Source organism: Hippopotamus amphibius, chromosome 6, assembly GCF_030028045.1.
Source record: "Hippopotamus amphibius kiboko isolate mHipAmp2 chromosome 6, mHipAmp2.hap2, whole genome shotgun sequence".
NCBI lineage: Eukaryota > Metazoa > Chordata > Mammalia > Artiodactyla > Hippopotamidae > Hippopotamus > Hippopotamus amphibius.
This window is the reverse complement of record NC_080191.1, coordinates 136,771,782-136,785,038: the sequence shown is the minus strand read 5'-3', so window position 1 is coordinate 136,785,038 and position 13,257 is coordinate 136,771,782. Positions and strand designations below refer to the sequence as shown.

The 13,257-nt window shown below is 33.0% G+C and overlaps 1 protein-coding gene across 5 annotated transcripts in view; it reads right to left on the bottom strand.

Annotated features, from left to right (window-relative positions):
- The window catches only part of RSRC1 (arginine and serine rich coiled-coil 1), a 441,996-nt gene that overhangs the window by 195,753 nt on the left and 232,986 nt on the right, over nucleotides 1-13,257 (bottom strand). For all 5 annotated transcript variants that reach the window (XM_057737932.1, XM_057737931.1, XM_057737935.1 and 2 more), the window contains one exon: nucleotides 2,871-2,922. In XM_057737932.1, coding sequence (XP_057593915.1) covers nucleotides 2,871-2,922 — 52 coding nt within the window. The remainder of the gene's footprint in view (nucleotides 1-2,870; nucleotides 2,923-13,257) is intronic.

The window sequence follows — 13,257 nt, the reverse complement described above, 5'->3', positions numbered from 1 at the left end:
AGATGTAACCTTAACTTCACATCACCTTCAAATTAAAAGTTAAAGAAGAGATATGAAACTTCATTTCAATTGCATTTTGGCAATGAATATGAAAAAAGATTCTACCTAAATCTGAAGATTTAGCATAGCAAAATATAAAAATATTAACTGTTTAGTACATACAAAATATGACCATAACAAATACAATACGATCTCTGACTTCAAATTCATGTTTGGTACAAGGTACATGACACCCCTGTGGTTACATTTTGCTCAATGTTATTTTACTCATACATATGTCTTTCAAAATCATACCACTAATAATTATTGACAAATGTTCTAAATATATTTTAATTCCAAACCAAGACCATTATTAACATTCACTAATAAATCAATAACAATGCAATGGTTATACATAAAACTTTCTTCTAGGACCCACAATTAGAGTAAAAGACTAAGTCTAGTCAGTGAGATTTCTACATATGAACCCTATTTACCAGATTTTGGTAACTATAATGCTGAAATAAATCCTGGCTCAAGAATCTAGCATAGAGCTTTAAGTTCTTCCCTATAACCAATACTGAGGCCCCAAGGTGAGGTTGTTTCCCCTGGGAACTCAAGTAAATTCCAATGAGACAGAATGGGAGCTACCAGGCCTTCCTATCCAGCCACTTCAATCTTAGGACCAAGGTAGACTTTATCCATAAGCCTTACCAGACTGGGCTCAAGTTCTCCCTATTCCTCCCTACTTTATTTTGCTTGTTTGTTTATTTTTAATAATACAATGAATACCTTGATTCATCACTGAAACAGAAATCTAGAGCCTTGACAACAAGTTCTATATTTGCTTAGTGCTCTCCTATCCATCCATCTGCTTCCCCTCTGCAAGGCCACAAGTTCTCATCACTAACAGTAATGGATGTTTTCTAAAGGGGTATAATATGTTATTTCATGTTGTAAAGCAATGTAGTCATGGAACTGGCATCAGAAAGCAAAATCTGGCAAAATGGTTTCTTAACCAGTGACAATGGTTATACAATCCTTTTGTAAAACAATTTAGCAAAAATGTATAAAAAGCCACTCTAAACATTAATACACTCTAACCTCATAAACTCATCTCTATAGTAATCAATTCCAAGAAAATAATCTAAAATATGAAAAACACTATTTGTAACAGGATGTGCATAACAGTGTTGTGGATAAGAGGGAAAAGCTAGAGACAACATAAATGCTTAATAAGAAGAAAATGATTAAATAAATAATCCTACATTTAGTTAAGGTCTGTCCTTTGCTTATGGAGGCCAATGTACGCTTTTTATTTTGAAAATTGTCATTATATTTTGAATGTCTGTCAAATTCACAGAACCTTGCTATTTATCCTTAATAGAATTTAGAATGTTAAAAAATAAGGAGTGACAGCTGAGATCAATATAAGCAAGTTACACACTGAGGTTTGTATTGTCCGATCTGTTCTATAATATGCTTCAGTTATATTAAAAGTTAAAAAACTGTATAAAACTATGAAATACAATTCTTTACAGTTGCATTAATAGAAACAAATATTTTATGGTCTAAGCACCATAAATATTTTCCTTTAAAGCAAGAATCTGTCAATACTCAAATAATGAACTGGAAATATTTCTTCAAAGCAAAATGCCACTAAAGAATGAATGTATATTATATAAATATCAGAGAATCATATTAACTAGCTTTATCCTATACCATATTTATTGGAGAGTCAAAATTTGAAAAACCTAATACCAAGCAAAATTTTAATATATTATGTTTTCTACATAATTAAAGATAAAATGAGTAAGATTAACACATAAAATAAGTGACTTTTAAAGTAATATGAAGTGGTATAGCAATTCGTAGTCAAAATATTAACTTTTACATGGTAAGTTACATCATTTAGTGATTTATGAAGCTACTATTTCATTTATACTAGTGTTTCCAATCTTTAGACTGTGGACACTTGGATGGGAATAAAAGGAGCTAATGTAAGAAATCCTTGAATTAGTATGCATATATGTATGTTATCAATGAATATTAAAAATACTATCATTTGGTAGTATGAAATTACTTTTGATGTTAAAATAGAATTCTCATTTTTCAGTTGGAAATTATGAACTCTTTACAAACCTTTAAAAAGTAAATCATTTTAAGAAACATGTACTACTTCGGTGATATTATTCTAATCCTACCTCATGCTTGATCTTGACAACTTATTATTTGAATGTAACATGCATTTTTAAAAAGCACATTAAGATTCAGAGTAAAATATCAGTACTTGGAATAGATAAGATGGATCTTTTATATTTTTTAAAAGGTAATGTCTACATGAATCTGGGTATTATAATCTAAAATCAAAGTCAGCATTATTGTGCAACTGAGATATTAAAGCATAGAGAATTTTAAGATTAGATGGAATCCAGAAAAAACAGTCCAATGAGTTAGTCCCATGTAACTGGGGGAATTATTAAACAACATTTATCTCATTTACTTTAAAGCAAAACCTTGATCGAAAAATCACACCTTATATAAAAATTAAATCAAAATAGATTACAGTCTCAAATATAAAATGTAAAGTATAAAACTTTTCTTAAACATGCCACTAAAAGCACAGTCCATAAAAGATAAAAATCAATAAACTGGACTTCATCTAAATCAAAACTAAAATCAAAGCCAATTTTATAAATAAGAAGGTAAAGAATGACCTTTTAACATCATACTATAGCAATAAATATTTGAGGTAAAATGTGACCATACATAGATGTCATAAATTTGTGAGGCTATATGAAAATAGGTTTTTGCTCTCTGACCCACCTGTAAGCATGCTAGAATTTATTTCACTTTTTTTCATTTAAATAAAGTTAATTATTAACACTTACCAGCAGCTTCAAGAACCAGTTGTAGTCTTGCTTTGGCCTGTTCAGCTGGTGGCTAAAAATCAACCATAAAAGACATGTAAGTCAGTTTTAATAGAGCTTTAAATTAATGCATTATTATGTGAGTATCAGAAAATCTGGAGCTTTATCATAACAGTATTAATATTTACCCACATGTTAACAAAATTCCATCACAGCATCTCTACCAATCTACTTTCTCATGCTAGTAATTGAATCACACTTTTCATTATTATGATGCAAGAATGAAGTTCTTCCATTTTTTTTTTTTTACTGGAATAGGTTTTATTTATTACCTAACATTTACCAGTTAGAAACAGCTAAAATAAATGCAATTTAATAACGAGGTAAAACTTACACATTTAACAACATACTCTCAAGCTGTGTTATGTCTTTGCATATGGAAACATGCAAAATGACCTATTAGAATTTAAATAGCAACTTAAAGTCCAATACCTCTGGCAAATCATATCCTAAAACCAAATATTTTCTGCTTTTCTTACGGTAATTTAAAGGAGCAATTGTGATAAAGATAGGACACAATGTGAGTTACTGCTTTCAATTCCTACTAACTGTCCTAAAATTATTCTCTCAATGAACTTTGATTCAATACAGTTGATAATGCTCAAACTACTTTCCTACCAGTAACCTTATTCTGAGATTTTTGGATATGTTGATGGTATCCAAACTATAACATGGATTGTACCAAGGTTATGATCTTTATGAAAGACCTGTTAAAAACTATTTTTAATACTTCAGACTTTACAATACATTTCTAAAGATGTCAGTAAGTGACTAAATAATCTCATGTTTATGATACCATCATTTGAGAATTAACATTTTACAAGGTATATTTGAATGTTTTGCTATTTGTGAAGAAAACAGCCTGATGAAAAGAATTACATAATTGGATATAGAAAGAAGATGTTGTGCTCAGAAAAGTGTTAAGAATCTGAATGGTGCTTCTGAATAAACTGTAAGAAACGGGATGGGAAAATGGTAGATGAGACAGGAAAGAAAACAGGGATAGCCTTTTATATCATAGAAGAGGGATTAGCAAACTACCACCTAAACCTGATTCTGTAAATAAGTTTTATTGGAGCACAGCCATGCCCATTTGTTTATATATTGTCCATGGTTGGTTTTGTGCTCAACTCAACAACAGCAGAATCAATTATTTGTGGCAGGAAACTTACGGCCGGCAAAGTCTAAAATATTTACTTATCTAGATCTTTAAGGAAAAGTCTGTTGACCCTTGCCAAAGACGATGGAGAGACTTGGAAGAATCTGAAACAGTGGGGTGATGAGATGAGATCTGCACTCTGACACATCATTGAGGATGAACTGCAAAGTATGTGACACAAGCCAAGGAGTTCAGTTAGGAAGCAATTAAAGAACTCCAGATGAGAGATGATGAGGGCCTGGGGAGGAGGAGTAGCAGTAAGGCTGGAGAGAAAGAATTAGATTTGAGAAATATTTAATTGGTAACATGAAAGGACTGATTGGATATGAGAGAAGGAGGAGTTGACAAACAAAAGGAATATTTTATGTTACACGTTTGTAGAAAAAAAGTGTGTAAAGTTATAAATATTAAAAATATGTGACAAATTAAAATATCACAGCAAAATATCAATAGAAGACTGTGACATATACTGAATATGACCTCTCCAACAGTTATAAAGGAAACTGCCTATAGGAGCCAAGCAATTAACACAAACATTTATAATGATGCAAGGCAAATGACATTGGACATCAGTATCAGAGAGCATAGTGAGTGTACAGAACTGTGGAGCACACGGCCCAGCTAACAAAAGCAGCTGGTACTCGGCACCAACTCACTGCTGTCATTCAAAATGCAAACTAGGGTTATAAAGTGTCTTGATTTTTCCCCGAGATTTTAAATCACCATAAAGACAAATACTGTGTGGAGCAAATAGTACTTAGAGTCAGATTCAATCTGGCAAGATAGTCTGTGATCTCTGTCATCTACTTAACAGACACAGTAGAAACATGATAATGTTTGTGCAACATAGTATAACTAGAATGACAAGAAGGAAATGATGTTCTGACTAGCAGGTCTCAAGCAAGCACAGAATTATAAAGTATACATTTCAGAGTATCCTAGTAAGCAGCCACCTTTGATAGAAAAACTGAAAACACTTTATTGGTTCAGATATTTCATAGGAAAGTTACAGGTATTTCATAAAGAAAGATTATTTTTAACAAATAAGAAACACTTAAGACAAATATACAAAGTGATGAGTACCCACATCTAATATAATATTAATAATATTGTTAAAAAGTCTCTTAACCCACAAAATCCCCCTCCATAGCAGCTCCCTCTCTCCCCCAGTTTAAACCACTGTCTTAAAAATATGGTGATTACGGTGCCTAAAGAGTCTTGATGGTTAACGTTCATGACAAAAACACCTATTAAGACATATTTATATTTTATTCATTCCTCTAAGAATCTTATAATACAGGATTAATATTTCAAACATAAAGAAAACCAGGGAATAAGAGCAGTTTACTAACTTGCATTTACTAATTAATGACAGACTGAATTTAAGACCTTCTGATTCCAAATCTCAGGATTCTTCTAACTACATTACTAGGATATTCATGAAGTCAAAGCAATTAATTTCATAGATATAAAAGCATAAGGATAGTTTTTGATTCTGTTAAAAAAAAATCTGTCCAAGATAGTACATTTGCCTATACAAATACAACTTCCTAAAATATTTGTGAAATACAGGGATCAATTCCAACTATGGGGACAAATACATTGTTAGATTCATCAGACTTTTGAAAGTAATTTGTCTTTTATAAACATTTTTGCTCTTAAAAATATCTGATTCATTTCTCAGGCATTTTTTCTTGGATAGGGTATTCAGATACAAATGTTCTCTCAATTTTCGTTCACGTACAAATATATTTCTTTTACCACAACTGGTAAATAATTTGAATGGATATGGGATTCTCAGTTGTGGTCTTTTTCTCTCAGTCACTTGCCCTTCAAATTCTTTCCAAGTGGTCCTCCACAGTGCTTCAGCCTTGAGTTTGTCCCAGATGAGGGAAAGCATCACAACAGGTCTCTTGGCTGAAACCCTCCAGGTCCCATCTGCCTATCTGCATCAGTAGCTGCTTGACTCAGAAAAACTAGACCAGTTGGAGCTGGAAATGGAGAGAAGGCACTCTGATTTATGTTGCCATCATTCTGATTGACATCTATAGTTACTTTTTAAGAAAACATTAAGAAGAAAGAATAAACAGAATATAGAGTTAAAAGAACTTTTTTATACTAATCCAATTTTAGTTAGGTGTCATCATACTAGCTGACTTAGAATGAAAATACCTTTGGGGCTTCAGTGCCAAAATTTCTAATGTTTTAGCTATTTTAGAGTCTATTAGACTCCAGAGACTGGTATGAATTCCATCTAAAATGGGTAAATGATACCCATGTTATTCAGAGTCAGAAAAAAAAACTTTGTGTAATAAATAAGAAACTAGTATGAAATACAAATGCATGGAATACAGCAATTTCTCAGTGTAAGAACTGTAAAATGAGGACATTTAAGAATACGTCACAATTATATTGTATGAAGCAAACTTATAGAGAAAAATTATATTCCATTAAAAAATAATATTCCTTAAATGAAAATTAATAATGTACAATTAAACAAATACTACCAAAATTGAATTATAGAGAATATATATGTTATTCCCTTAAAAAATAAATATTAGCACTGACATTGATAGAACAGTAAGAATAGTATGAATTTTTATATCATGTATGGGTTAAATTTTCTAAACTAATAGGGGTCTTTTTGGGGGGAGAAGGGTGTTGGTAATCTTTCTATTGCCGTGGATTCCACAGAACTGCCCTAACAATAAGGCAGTTCCTCAAAAAATTAAAAAATAGATTTACCATATGATCCAGCAATTCCACATCTGGGTACAGACTGCCAAAAATTAGAAGCTGGATCTTGAAGAGATTTTGTACACCCATGTTCAGAGAAGCGTTATTCATAATAGCTAAAATGAAAACACCCAAGTGTCCACTGATGAATGGACAAGCAAAATGTGGTATAAACATATAGTGAAATACTATTCAGTCTTAAAAAGGAAGGAAATCCTATAATATGCTATAACATGGATGTAATCAGAAAAGATATTTGATATGATTTCAATCTTCTTAAATTTACTGAGACTTGTTTTGTGTCCCACCATATGGTCAATCCTTGAGAAAGTTCCATGTGTACCTGAGAAGAACATGTATTTTGCTGCACTTAAATGGAATGCGCTATACAAATCAATCAAATCCATCTGGTCTAATGTTTCATTTAAGGTTGTTGTTTCCTTGTTGACTTTCTGTCTAGATGATCTATTCATTTATGTAAGTGAGGTGTTGGAGTCCCTTACTATTATTGTATTACAGTCAACTCCTCCCTTTAGTAATTGTTTTACATATTCTGATGGTCCTATGTTAGGTGCATATATTTTAATAACTGATGTCTTCTTGATGAACTGTTCCTTTTATGAGTATATAACGTCCATCTTTGTCTCTTGCTTCATTTTTTGACTTGAAGTTTATTTTGTCTATGAGTATGAATACACCTACTTTCTTTTGGCTGCCATTTGCTTGCAGTATTATCTTCCATCTCTTCACTTTGAGCCTATGTTTGTCTTTAGAGCTGAGGTGAGTCACCTGAAGGCAGCATATAGTTGAGTCTTGCTTTTAAATCTGTCCAGTCACTCTGTGGTTTTTGATTGAAGAATTAGATCCATTTCCATTTAGGGTGATTATTGAAAGATGAGGACTTAACACTGCCATTTTATCTTTTGTTTTCTGGTTGCTCTGTATCTACATTGTTTCTTTTTCCTTGTGTTTCTGCCTACCATTTTAGTTTGTGGTTTTCTATAATGTTGTTCTCTGTTTTCTCTTTTACGTTTTGTGTCTTTATACTAGATTTATGTTCTGTGGTTACCATGCAGTTTGTATAAAACATCTTATTGATAAAACAGTCCTTTTTCTGCTGATGCCATCTTATGTTCCTTTACCTATATGAGTTCCATTCATTTCCTCCTCCCCTTTTGTGTCTTTGTTGTCTCAAATTATTCCTTTTTATGTTGTGATTTTGTTACCAAATTAAAGTAGCTACAGCTATTTTTCTGCTTGCTTCCCTTTAACCTTTATGTTATAATAAAGCGTTTAAACACCTATTCTGATACAAGTTGCAATTTTCTGATTCTATTTATCACCTTACTCAAAGCTTTATGTATTTTTTGGTTTTCTGTTTCTGGTAGAAGAGCTACTTTCAACATTTCTTGTAAGCCAGGTCTAGGGTTGATGAAGTCCCTCAGCTTTTGTTTGTCTGGGAGAGTCTTTATTTCTCTTTCATAGCTGAATGATAACTTTGCTGGCTAATAGTATTACAAAGTTGCTTCACCTGCCACAGCAGAGGATGAGAGTGGGAGAGGAGTTAGGGTTGCAATGGGCATCTCTGCTGTGTCTGATGTTGTCAGGTTTGCAGTTCTGCTGCTTCAGGTGGGGAGGGAGGTCATGTCCCAGGCTTTGCTGCCACTGTAGCCCAGTTACCTGTGGCCACAGCTGCTACTGCAACCAGGAGGCCAAAGTCATGTGTGCCACCTCCCCTGCTGCTGCTAAGTTCTATGGGTCTGTAGGCACAGCTGCTGAGGCTGGAAGGCCATAATTGCAGGCAACTCCTCTGCTCTTTCCTCAGTTCTATCTCCCCTATGTGTTCCAGACCCATATTTAGATGTACAGACATGTAGAATTTGATGGCATTCTGGTATGTTGGGCAGAGTCAGCTTTGCTGAGCTGTGGATGTTTTACTGGTTGAATACTGAAGGGGTGAGACAAAGGTAATGTTTCACTCTATGCCATGATGCTGACATATATAGGTTCAAATTTCAAAGATCTTAGAGTATAATGAGGAGGATAATAAAAATAATAATTTAAAGAAATTACTATTTACTAAATGTTTACATTATGCCTAGCATGTGTGTTATTTCTATATTTTCTTAAAATTTTCAGAGCGCTTACTGAGGTATAATGAAACTACAATAAATTACACCATTTAAAGTGTACAGTTTGATAGGTTTTGACATACTTATATAGCCATGAAGGTATCATTACTTCTAAGATAATGAGCATGTCCATTACTCCAAAATTTTCCACGTCCCTCTTTAATTCTTCCATGCCCCTCTGTGCCTCCATTCCACTTCCCAGTCCCCAGGCAACCATGGATCTGCTTTCTATCACTATATATTACTTTGCATTTTCTACTATGTTATATAGATGGAATCATATGATATGTACTCTTTCATGTCTAGCTTTTAAACTCAGTGTAATTATTTTGAAATTCAGCCACACTGTTGTGTATACCGATATGCATTCCTTTTTACTATTGGGTAGTGTTCCATTGTAAGTAAACACTACAACTTCTTTATGCATTCACTTGTTGACAAACTATTTCTAGCTTCTTGGCTATTATAAGACATACTATAAACATTCAGGTAAAAGTCTTTGTATAAACATATGCTTTCAAATCTCTTAAGTAAATATCTAAGACTGGAATGGTTGAGTCATATAGTAAACATATGTTTAACTTTTTAAGAAAATACCAAACTGCTTCCAAAGTGGTTTCATATTCCCACCAGCAAAGTATAAGAGTTTCAGTTGCTCCACATCCTAGTCATGACTTAGTATACCTTATTGTGGTTTTAATCTATATTTCCCTAATGATTATTGGTATTGAGCATCTTTTCATGTGCCTATTTATTAGCTATATATATATATATATATATATATATATAAGGTGATAAAATAGATGGTCAAATCTTTTGTCAATTTTTTATTCAACTGCTTTCTTATTATTGATTTTTCAATATACTTTTCAGTTCTTAATTATAATGAAAGTAATTTCTCATATATGAGGTTTGCAAATTACATACACACATATACACACACACAGGGAATTACATATTTATACTTATAAAGCCCTCCCCAATTGAGTGACGTGTTTTTTCATTGTCTTAAGAGTTTCTTCTGAAGAGCAGAATTTTCAAATATTGATGAAGTCCAATTTATCAATTTCTTCTTTTACGAATCATGCTTTTGTGGTGTTATATCTAAGAAATCTTTACCTAACCCCAATTCACAAAGATTTGTCCTATGTTTACACCCAAAAGTTTACAGTTTCTGTTTACATTTACTGCTATGAAATACCTTTCGTTAAATTTGTATGTGGTGCAACATATACACTGAAAAACCTTTTGTTTGCTGGGGGAGGGGGGGTTGTTTTTTGTTTTTTTAATTTTTTCTTTTTTGGTATATTGCTATCCAATTGACCCAGCACCATTTGTGGAAAAGACTATCATTTTCCACTCAATTGCCTTTGTACCTTTGTTAAAAATCAATTGAATATACATATCCAGATAAACGAGTCTATTTCTAGACTCTCTATGCTGTTCCATTGACTGATATGTCAATCTTGATACTAATACCACACTGTCTTTATTTCTTTATTACTACAGTTTTATATTAACTCTTGAAATCAGGTAGAATAACTTCTCTTTTTTTTTCTTCTTTTTCAAATAGTTTCGGCTCTTCTAGCTCTTTTGCTTCCCCAGTTTCAAAATAAGCTTATCAATTTCTACCAAAAAAAAAAAATCCCTGCTAAGATTTTAGCATGGGATTGCACTGAATCCACACAGCCATCTGAGGGGAAAGGACATCTTAACAATGTTAAGTTTTAGCCTGGTATATATTTTTCTATCATTTTCACCTCTTAGTCTTTGTATCTGAAATGTGTTTTTTAAAAATACGCAGCACATAGTTCAATCTTGCTTTTATGCAATCTGCAAAAATTCTGTCTTTTAATTAGAATGTTTTGACCAATTTACACAATGTAAACAATTAATCTACCACATTGTTATTTGTTTTCTATTTGTCCCATCTGATCTTTGCTCCTTTTTCTGCCTTTTCTTAGACTGACCATATTTAAAACTCCATTTTATATTCTTTGTTGGCTTATTAGCTATAACTCTTTGGTGTTATTTTGGTTGTTACTTTACAGTTCACAGTATACATCTTTAACTTATCACCCTCTATCTTCATTATATCTTCCCATATACTATATACTATCTTCCTATATACTATACTTCCTATATACTATAAAAACCTTATCATAGTAGCCTCTCATTTCTCCCTTCCCAGGCTCTGTGTTACCATTGTCGTTGCTGTCACATATTGTTATAAATTCCACAATACATTGTGTTTACGCTTTAAAAATTATCTTTTAAAGAGATATATTTACCCATAATGTTATTATTTCCATTACTCTCTATTCCTTTATTATGTCAATCCAGTTTTCCATCTGGTATCATTTTCTAACACCAAAAGGGGTTCCTCTGATATTTCTTGTAGTGAAGGATGTTTGTGATGAATTCTTTTCATTTTTGTGTGTCTTTTTAAAGAAATCTTCATTTGGCCTTCATTTTTGAAAGATATTCTCCCAGAATACAGAACTCTAAGTGCATTGTATATTTTTTCCATTATTTTAAAGATGTTGCTTTACTGTCTTGTATTTTGCATTGTCTCCTATTTTGCATTGTCTCCCATGACAAATCTGCTTCCACGTTTATCTTTGTTCCCTCATACATAATAATAATGATATTTTTTACTCTATTTGCTTTTAATATTTTCTTCTCACAACTGGTTCTAAGCAATTTGATTGTGATATGCCTTGGTGTAGTTTTCTTCACATTTCCTGTGCTTGGGGTTTGTTGAGTTTCTTGGCACTCCTGATTTATAGTTTTTATCAAGTTTGGAAATAATTTTAGTCATTATGTCTTCAAGTACATTTTTCTGTTGTCCCTTTTTCTCATCTCTCCCTTCAGGACTCCAGAGACAGGAATGTTGTGTATTTGGCTGCCTGAAGTTTTGCCACAGCTCAGAAATGCTCCTTTTCTCCTGCTTTTGTTTTTTTAGCTTTCTCTCCCCAGTTTCATTTTGGATAGTTTCTTTTGCTATGTCTTTTAATTCACTAATTCATATCTTGCAATGTGTCATCTCCATTAATCTCATCCAGTGTAATTTTCATCTCAGTCATGTAGTTTTCAAGTCTAGAATTTTTATTTTTTATAGCTTTCATGTTTCTACTATATACATTCAGTCTTTCTAGCAGCTCTCTGACCATATGAAATATAGTCATGATAACAATGTCCTTATCTACTAATTCTCTTATTGTATCCATTTAGAGTCAGTTTCAACTGATAGATTTTTCTAATACATGTTATATTGCCTTAGTTTCATGAATACGTGGTAATTTTTGAGATTATGTCAGGCATCAAGAATTTTATTTTGCTGCGTGTTGGATATTTTTGTTTTCCTATAAATTATCTTGGTCTTTTTTCCAGGACACAGTTAAATTACTTGGAAGCAGTTTCATCCCTTTAGTTATGGCTTTGTTAGGCAGGACCAGAACAACTTTAAGTCTGTAGTTAATTTTTTTCCACTATTGAGATAAGACATTTTTCAGAACTTGACTGGAAGCACCATGAATTAGGAGGCTTTCCATATTGGTTGTTGGGAACACACTATTCCCAACTCTCCGTGAGTGGGAGGTACAATTTTCTCTAATCACTTCAGGTGGTTCTTTCCCAAGCCTTGGAAATACTGATGAGTAGTCTGCTACTCATCAACATGCAAGTACTGATGAGTAGTCCACTGAATATTCGAGGGGTCCTCTGCAGATCTTCTACGGCTCACACTTCTCTGGTAATCTGCCCTGTGAATTCTACAGGCTTTGGCCTCCCTGGTATCACAGTTCCATCTTCTCAACTCAAGGAAGCCACAGGTGCTGCCTGGGTTCTCACTCCCTGTAGCATGACTAGACAAGTTCTCTAGGCCTTAAGCTGGAGCAACTGAATGGCTTACTTCATTTTCCCCATCTCTCAGGGATCACTGCCTTTCGTGTTTGATGTCTATTGTCTTAAGAGCTGTTTTTTCAAATAATTTGTCCAATTTTTTTATTGTTTGAGATGAGAGGGTAAATTTGACTTTTCATTCCATCTTTACTGGAATAGGAAGGCTATTATTTCTTTTAATACTGACAACAGCCTTATGGGGAAAAGTTACTGGTCCAAAGTCACATATCCATTTTTCTAATGCATGTTCATTAAAAATGCATTATTTATACCAAAAGCCTATTGGTCCCCTTTATCTGGACAACTTTTACTTCCTTTTCCTAGCTAATCTATGTTCTTTCAAAGTTCCGCTCAAAAGGCATCACCTCCTAAAAACCTCCTCAGTTTCAGCTTATTTTCTCCCTGACTCCTTTCATGA